The 8,593-nt window shown below is 54.6% G+C and overlaps 1 protein-coding gene and 1 pseudogene across 1 annotated transcript; both read right to left on the reverse strand.

Moving 5' to 3' along the window:
• Nucleotides 1-6,676, reverse strand: part of LOC103712165 — a 16,318-nt pseudogene extending 9,642 nt beyond the window's left edge.
• A 909-nt stretch (nt 6,677-7,585) lies between these two features.
• Nucleotides 7,586-8,593, reverse strand: LOC103712192 (photosystem II core complex proteins psbY, chloroplastic). The gene has a single exon (XM_008798650.4). It carries the CDS (start codon nt 8,460-8,462, stop codon nt 7,851-7,853), a length of 612 nt encoding a protein of 203 aa, XP_008796872.2. The 5' UTR covers nt 8,463-8,593; the 3' UTR covers nt 7,586-7,850.

The following is an 8,593-nucleotide window of genomic DNA, read 5'->3' on the forward strand; positions in this document are numbered from 1 at the left end:
GCGGAGGCACCTTAAGAGGGGGCGTGAACGAGGTCCGATACAGCCTCCCTTCATAGAGTACGTAGTGGGCGGACTTCATGACGAGTCGCCGAGCTTGATCTTCGTTCCTCTGGGAGGATCCCTTCGGCGAGGTAGGCGACGAGCGGGTCCATCCAAGATGGCTCCGGATCAATCGCCATCACCGCTCCGGCCTCGCCGATGCTCGGGGCATCCAGGGTCTCCAGGTAGATCGCCCTCGACAAGTTGTGCGCGTCTGCGCCCACCAAGCGGGACAGCCTGTCGGCCCTGGCATTTTCGCTTCTCGGACCTGCTGAATGTCAACACTGCCGAGGTCGGGAATGAGTGCTTGCACCTTCCAGACATAGCTCTGCATGGTCGGGCTCCGAGCCTCGAACTCCCCTCGGACCTGCCCGACCACCAGCTGGGAGTCGGTGAAGACCTTCAAACGCCGGATGCCGAGCTCCTTGGTGAGTTTGAGTCCTGTGACTAGGGCCTCGTATTCCGCCTCGTTGTTGGTCACTGAAAATCCGAACCTCAAGGCATACTCGGCTATCACTCCATCGGGACTGGTAAGGACCAGCCCGGCCCCTCCACCTTCGGGGTTCGACGACCCATCAATGTGAAGCGTCCAGATTGGGAGGTCGAGACTGGGTGTTTCCGGCGGCCTAGGTTCCGCCTCCTGCACAGTGCACTCAGCGAGGAAGTCCGCCGAGCACCTGGGCCTTGATGGCGGGTCGGGGCTGGTAGCGGATGTCGAACTCACCAAGTTCTACTGCCCACTTCACCAGCCGTCCCGCATTCTCAGGATTGCTGAGGATCTGCCGCAGTGGTTGATCGGTCAAGAGGGTGACAGGATGAGCCTGGAAATAGGGGCGAAGCCTCCTGGCCGCAGTGAGCAGCGCGAAGGCGATCTTTTCCGCCTTCGCATACCGCGTCTCGGCATCCCGTAGGACCCGGCTGATGTAGTACACAGGCTTCTGGAGCTTTGCCTCTTCCCGAACCAGTACTGCGCTGACTGCGGTTTGGGGAGACCGCCAGATAGAGGTAGAGCATCTCCCCCTCTTGCGGCTTGGACAGCAGGGGAGGAGACGCCAAGTACTCCTTGAGTTGGTCGAATGCCACTTGACATTCGGCCGTCCAAAGGAAGTCTTTCGGACGCTTCAACACCTTGAAGAACGGTTGGCAGCGTTCGACCGATTTTGCCACAAATCGTCCGAGCGCGGCGACCCTTCCAGCGAGCTCCTGAACCTCCTTCACTTTGGTCGGAGGGGACATATCTTGGATGGCCTTGATTTTGTCAGGGTTGGCTTCGATCCCCCGCTGGTTGACAACGAAACCGAGGAACCTCCCGGCCGAAGCGCCAAAGGCGCACTTCGCTGGGTTCAGCTTCATGCGAAACTTCCGCAGGGTGGCAAAAGTCTCCTCCAGATCCGCGATGTGCTGGTCGGCATGGCGGCTCTTCACCAGCATATCGTCCACGTACACCTCCATGTTCCGGCCGATTTGCCCTTTGAAGATTTTGTTGACGAGGCGCTGGTAAGTGGCGCCAGCATTCTTCAGACCAAAGGGCATTACCTTGTAACAGTACAGCCCCCGGTCTGTTATAAAGGCAGTTTTCTCCTCGTCCTGTGGAGCCATCATTATTTGGTTGTAGCCGGAGAAGGCGTCCATGAAAGACAGCAGCTGATATCCGGAAGTCGCGTCGACCAGTTGGTCTATCCGTGGAAGCGGAAAGCTATCCTTGGGGCACGCCTTGTTCAGGTCGGTGTAGTCGACGCACATCCTCCACTTCCCGCTCGCCTTCCGGACAAGTACGACATTTGCCAGCCATTCGGGGTAGCTGACCTCTCTTATGAATCCTGCCTCCAAGAGCTTGTCTACCTCCTGGTCGACCACTCGGATCCGATCCGGGGCACAATGTCTCTTCTTCTGCTTTACTGGTCGGTGGGTTGGGTCGACGTTGAGGGCGTGAGAAATGACCTCCGGGTCGATCCCAGGTACATCGGCCGCCGACCAGGCAAATACATCAGTATTGGCTCGGAGGAATTCCACTAACCTGAGCCGAGCTTCCGAGTCGAGGTTGGCACCGACCCGGACCGTACGGTCCGGGCGACCCTCCTCAAGGGGAACTTCGATCACACCCTCGGCCGGCTCCCCGTGCCGCAAAGCCACCTCGTCTCTGGCGTCAAGGGACTCGACGCTTAGGGCCCTCCACGGGCTTCTTCCCTTTGAGAGTTGCTAGGAAACATTGCCGTGCGGTCGGTTGGTCACCTCGGACCTCTCCAATCTCGGCCGCCGTGGGGAACCGCATTAGCAAATGGTATGTAGAGACTACCGCGCGAAGGGCGTTCAGTCCGGGTCGTCCGAGGATAGCGTTGTAGGCCGAAGGAACACGGACGACCAAGAACCCGAGCCGCACCGTGGCTTCTACGGGTGCAACGCCCGCAGTCACAGGCAGCTCAACGATACCTTCGGCCGAGATAGCGTCTCCAGTGAATCCTATGAGGGGGGTGGATGTTTTGTGCAACACTTGTCGGGACAAGCTCATCTTTTGGAAGGCCTTGTAAAACAAAATATCAGCTGAGCTTCCACTATCCACAAGAACACGCCTTACATCATAGTTCGCCATAGTGAGGGAGATCACCATGGCATCATCATGGGGGGTCTGAACCCCCTTTACATCCTCATCACAAAAAGTGATTACATTTCCGACCCGCTGCCTCTTCGCGTCGGCCACCCCTGATGCTTCCACCGAGCCCCCTGCGTTCCTCACAGGCCGAGAGCAGCCCCCAGTGATGGTGTGGATCACGCCCGCGACGGGTCGATTCTGCTCCCGAGGCTCCTGAGGGGCCGGGTCGGCCGGGCGCGGGTCTGCGGGGGGACGTCGGTCGTTTACATATCGACCGAGACGCCCTCGGCGGATGAGAGCCTCGATCTCGTCCCGAAGCTGGAAGCAGTCTTCGGTGTCGTGGCCGTGGTCTCGGTGGTACTCACAGTACGCTCGAGAGGGCCTCCTCCCAGGGATTTTCTTCATCTGCCTCGGGACCGGGAGGTTCTCCCGCCCCTTGACCTCCATAAGGATCTGGGCCCGGGGGGCCAGGAGTGGGGTGTACCTGTTGAAGCGTCGGTGCGGAGAACGAGGGCGTGGGGCGCCGTGGTTCCTCGCCGGTGACGGGCTTCTGCGCCGATGTTGAGGCGTCGGGCTCCTCCTCTGGGGTGCCTCTTTTCGCCTTTTCTTCCCGAGCTTTAGAGGGGCCTCGGCGGCCTCCTTGTTCCGGTGGGCGGCTGCCTCCTCGGCGTCTGCATACTGGTTCGCCCGAGACAACAGCTCCTGGAAGCTCCGCGGCAGGCGTTTGTCCAGGGAGAAGGTGAGTCTGCCCTTCCGGAAGCCACGCTTCAGGGCTGAGAGAGCCACCTCCTGGCTCAGGTTCCGGACCTCCAATGTAGCCTTGTTGAAGCGGGTAAGGTAATCCCGCAGGCTTTCTCCCTTGTTTTGCCGGACATCAAAGAGGGAGTCGGAAACCAATCGCCGCCGGCTACTGACGGCGAAATGGCTGATGAAGAGGCGAGTGAACTGGTCAAAGGACTGGATAGAGTCAGCCTCCAGGCCGGCGAACCACGCCCTGGCTGGGCCACGGAGGGTCGCCGGAAAGGCCTTGCAGAGGAGGGGATTTGATGCTCCATGGAGGAGCATAAGAGTCCTGAAACTCTCCACGTGATCCCGCGGGTCCGCCGCCCCGTCATAGGGCTCGATCGCCGGCATTTTGAATCCCGGCGGATTTGGGGTCCGCAGGATCCTCGAGGCAAGCGCCGGTTGGGAGGAGATCTCCAAGTCGGCGAAGAGATCTTTGGAGTGGCCCTTCAGGACCTGGAGTTGTCTGTGGAGATCGTCCACCCGCCGGTCCAGGGAGCGCGACCGGTGGGTGGGAGACAAGGAGCGGCGCGAGGGGGACCGACTGGAGTGCGGGCCCCTCGAGGACTGGGGGGTCGGAGAACGCGCCCGGGTCCGCCTCTCGTACCCCGCGCAGCTTCGATGAGAAGGTCCTGGCAGAATGGACCGTGCTCGAGAACCTTCCTCGCGCCGGCGCTCCTCCCCATGGGAGAGGAAGGAGCGCGGGTTGAGGAAGACAGGTGAGCGCTCGGGGGGCAGCGGCTCCTGGGCCCGCTGTGGCGCTCGAGACATCACACCCGCAGGTTCTGCACTACCTCCGCGAGGGTGCGAACCTGCTGGGCTAACTGGTCGAACTGAGCGGCTTCGACCATCTGAATGGGGGGTGGAATGGTGGAGTGTTGCTGAGAATGTGTTGGAGACGCAGCGGCCTCCCGGCCGGAGGCGCGAGAGGCCCCGCGACCGGAGGCATTGGAAGCTCCACGACCACCTCGCCGTGCCATTACGATCGCTCTGAGATCAGTCCCTTCCTCTAGCGCCAACTGTTGCTGGTGGTCCAAACCGAGAACGATTGACACAGCGGTGTGAACGGGGTTCCGTCTGAGTTGTCTTGGTTGGTGTTGGTTACGCTCCACCTTCCACCGGGAAACCTGCGAGCAAGCCTCGCACCACCACTGGGGTAGTGGGGGCCCTCCGACGATCAAGTCAGAGGAGATTGGAGGAGAAGGAGAGATAATAATCGCAAGCAAGAGAGTGCTCTGGAAGATATTGCTTACCCCCCCCCTTTCTCCCCCCAGCCGCATATATACCTGACTGGGGGGTCTCTCAGGGGGGTTTGTCATCGTGGGGCGCGATGGAGTGGCCACTGACATGGCCGTTACAGGGCGTCGTGGAGCAGCGCTGGGTACGGCCATGACAGGGCGTAGTGGAGTTCCGCTTTGTACGGCTGATACAGGAGATCGTGGAACAGCATCGGATACAGCCGTTGCAGGGAGTAGTGGAGCAGGAGGCCTCGGCGTGCCTCTGGGAAGCAGCCTGTCGTTATCAAGAGATCTCCGACTCGGGGGTCGGAGTGCTGGATCAGGGGGCAGCCGACTCGGGGTCGGGCTGCGGTGCTGAGGATATCCGACTTGGGGTCGGATTGCTAGATTAAGGGGCAGCCGACTCGGGGTCGGGCTGCGAAGCCGAAGATGTCCGACTCGGGGCCGGACTGCTGGATCGAAGGGCAGCCGACTCGAGGTCGGGCTGTGGAGCCGAAGATGTCCGACTCGGGGTCGGATTGCTGGATCAAAGGACAGCCGTAGTCTTCATGGGCGCGCGTGCCGGTCACGTGGAGCATGGCGGCTTAGTTCCCCCGTAACAACAACCAACTAGGCTAGAAAGACCTGATCAACCTGACTTGATTAAGCTACCCCCTCCTCCCACCCCCCACCAAAAGAAATGAAAAAAAAAACTCACTCTAATGTCTACATTGTATATGATCACTTAAAATATGGTTCATTAGTATCTGGACATGAGATAAAAAACTCGTGGGAATGTTATTAGATCATGTTTGGTGAAGGTGTCTCCAAACCTAAATCAAACTTATTAGAGGGTTAGGGTCCAAATGTGACACGCATCTCGCCCAAATAGGAACCAATTCGGTACAAGCTTGATAACAACTAATAAGCAAGTCGAGCTTTTAGCATTACATTCTAGTATGTAAAGACTATACCTTATCCAACAGGCATCATATTTAGATGGGGAATTGATCAAGTCTTGAGGATGTGACATTACCGGATTCCTCGGTTTCCTTAATACCCTCAAAATAAGTCTACAATGACATTGTTTTAGAGTATACTTGACAAATATTATAAAAATTGTCAAGGGTGCAAGGAAAAAAACATACATTATATACAACTTTTGGAGCCCAAGTTCTACCCAGGACCTACGCCATGAGGGTGAAGCAGCGAGTATAGCGTGCGCAGAAAAAGAAGCGCTCGGTCCGCTCCCAAGTTTCACACATTCGCCTAGGGTTTGCACAGATGCGCTTTGCTCTGCCGTAACCTTAATACCTTATCCTCTTCGATTCTTCTTCAAAATCTCTAACCTATGAATCACTAAGAACTTGATCTCTCCATGGTTCTTTCAGATCTAAACTCTCTCTTACTATCTCTGCTAGCACTCATGAATCACTTTAAAAAAAATGCAATGACCTGTCATCTCCCTCTGTTGCTCTCATGTTTATTTGAGCAATCTGAAGTCACATGGTCGTCTTTACCACGAGCTCCAAAGATTTACCTAATGAATATGGACTTTCTTTGTATATATATGAATATTTCTACATTGCTCTGTTGTTGAACTTTTGTTTTGGAGTCTTTTATTCCAGCATTCTCTTCCCAGTAACATGAATCCGGCACTAGATCCTCCTCCAGAGGAAGCACCTAAAAGATCACCTGCTCCGCCTCAGGAGCCACCTAGACAACTTCGTCCCTATGCTATAAAGAGAAGAATAAAAGGTCTAATGAAGCAATCCTACAAGCCTGCGACCTTTTGCGGAGTGGAATTGCGCATGATATGCTACGGCCCTGAGGCCCGCGGTCAGCCTGAGATATTGCCTGCAAATCCATCAGACCTGGAGCACACCATGGAGCACTTCGATCAAGTGAAAAAGACCAACAAGGTTAAGCAAATGCTCGGTCTTAAAGTACTTTGCAGACAGCAAGAAGAGGAAGCGCAAACAGGAACCTGCTTGTGAGCATCAAGAGAAGTGTCAAGAGAACCGCCAAGCCCCCCAGTACCAGTCATGGCATCCTCAGCTGGATAAATGCTCAGAAGAAGAATTATTGAGGGACTTAGTCCTCAAGTTGGGCAAGAAGCTTTCGATGGTAAAAGAAAGAATTAATCAGCTCGACGGCAAGAAGCGCATCAAAAAGAAGCCTAGCTTTTGATGGTACGAGTCATGTGGCTTTGGCTAATGGTGGTAGCAATGGATGATCTACTAGCTCCTCTCAGCATCTAATCGCTGTGTCTGCTGCAAATGACAATGGTGGTAATGGTATATTGGTAATGGTATATACATGTTTTTTTTTGGGACGGAGCATGATTGTGTTCGACGTTAGCCTCCTACTTCATCAGGCGCCATCATCATGATACTGGTGCCGCAGCTACTAATCCTCTGAAGGCCTCAAGGTGTTCGACTGAGAAAGATCAGCATGGTAGATAGCTCATTAGTTCCTTAGCTTTTGAAAATATTAGGTGGCCATCAGTGTTTGCTTCTCGCACGTTTCGTAGCTTTTTTCCTAGCAGCTTGCATATAATGGGCTTTCTTGGATCCTTTTGCATTTTGGCTTCTTTGATAGTTTTGTGCATCATCCATTCTGTGATGTGAATAAACTATGCTATCCTCCTCGAGTAGATGTTCGTATTTTATGACATTGCTTTTCATCGCACTAGGGATTTTGTTTACGGTTTTTGAGGATTTGGATTTGGTCCTTGAGACAACTAGCCAATAAGCAGAAGACCATATCCAACCTGGGTTCCTGAGTCAGCTTGTTTACTTATATCCGCACATTGATTTCAAATTTAAGCAGGACTGAGTTGAAGGAGTTAATTCTATGCGATCACGGTCCACGAGTTGTTAGAATAATTTTCTAAGCGAGTAATTGGAGGCGAGGTTGCAAGTAGCTACACAAGGAACTTCGTGAGTCCTGAGCATAAAAAAGAAGTATTACTTCATTGCAATCACCAATCTCCCTCTTTCCCTTCTATCTATAGGGTGACTTCTACTTTGAGTGATTCAAATAAAACCGTCTACACTGTAACATCAACTTAGATGTTACTTAATTATATACAAATTCCATAGGACTAGAAGCCATAGAACATTTCAAATAATAATCATCATAGAACACAAAATTTCGGTACCCATGAACAAGTGCAATATTACCACCACCTTCTTCACACATAGAAAGAAAAAGCACAGTTAGCCGGACCTCATTCTATTGATCTGGTTCAGCGCCGGCTGAAGGATGTTGTAGAGGACCCAAAGAATGGCCGGAGCCACCACAAACAACAGAAGCAGCCCCCTGCTATCACTCGAGGAAGAGGCATCGGCGATCATCATGACCTCGCCAGCCGACGCGCTGGGCGTCGACATGAACCCGGCCGCTGCCAGTCCCCCGCCGAGCCCAAGCCCCACGACGACTCCCTTCTCGCTCCTCATTCTATTGAGCTGGTTGAGCGCAGGCTGGAGGATGTTGTAGAGGACCCAAGCAACGGCCGGTATTATGGGAATCAGAATTGCAAGGCCTCGGTTGTCGCCCTCGGCGATGTCGGCAATCTGCTGCGCTGCCAAGGCTGCGTCGGAGCTGCTCATGGTGGAAAAGATGGCTCCGGCGATGGCAGCGGCGGTAAGGGAAGAAGGGCCGGGAGTTGTTGCCGGTTTGCAGGTTGGGAGTCCTTTTGGGAGTGTTGGAAGCGAGAGGAGGGATATGGGCTTTCTCATTGCTGGCTTTGAAGGGTTGAGGTGGTTGGAGGGTGAGTTGATGCTGAGGCATTTGGCATGAAGCATGGCCATGGTTGCTATGGTCGCCATGGAAGAAGGCTGTCTTAGGTGAAGGAACTTGGAGGACTGTGGGAAGGGTGCAAGAAGGAGATGATGCTGGAGCTGTGGGACAAGTTGTATGGGGAATTCTGGAAGGAGCAGTGAGTTTTGGGACAGGTTAG

The sequence above is a fragment of the Phoenix dactylifera genome, chromosome 5, assembly GCF_009389715.1.
Source record: "Phoenix dactylifera cultivar Barhee BC4 chromosome 5, palm_55x_up_171113_PBpolish2nd_filt_p, whole genome shotgun sequence".
Lineage (NCBI taxonomy): Eukaryota > Viridiplantae > Streptophyta > Magnoliopsida > Arecales > Arecaceae > Phoenix > Phoenix dactylifera.

Bases quoted from the DNA above. Each gene is read 5' to 3' on its own strand.
- LOC103712192 (XM_008798650.4), bottom strand. From the start codon at position 8,462: ATGGCGACCATAGCAACCATGGCCATGCTTCATGCCAAATGCCTCAGC.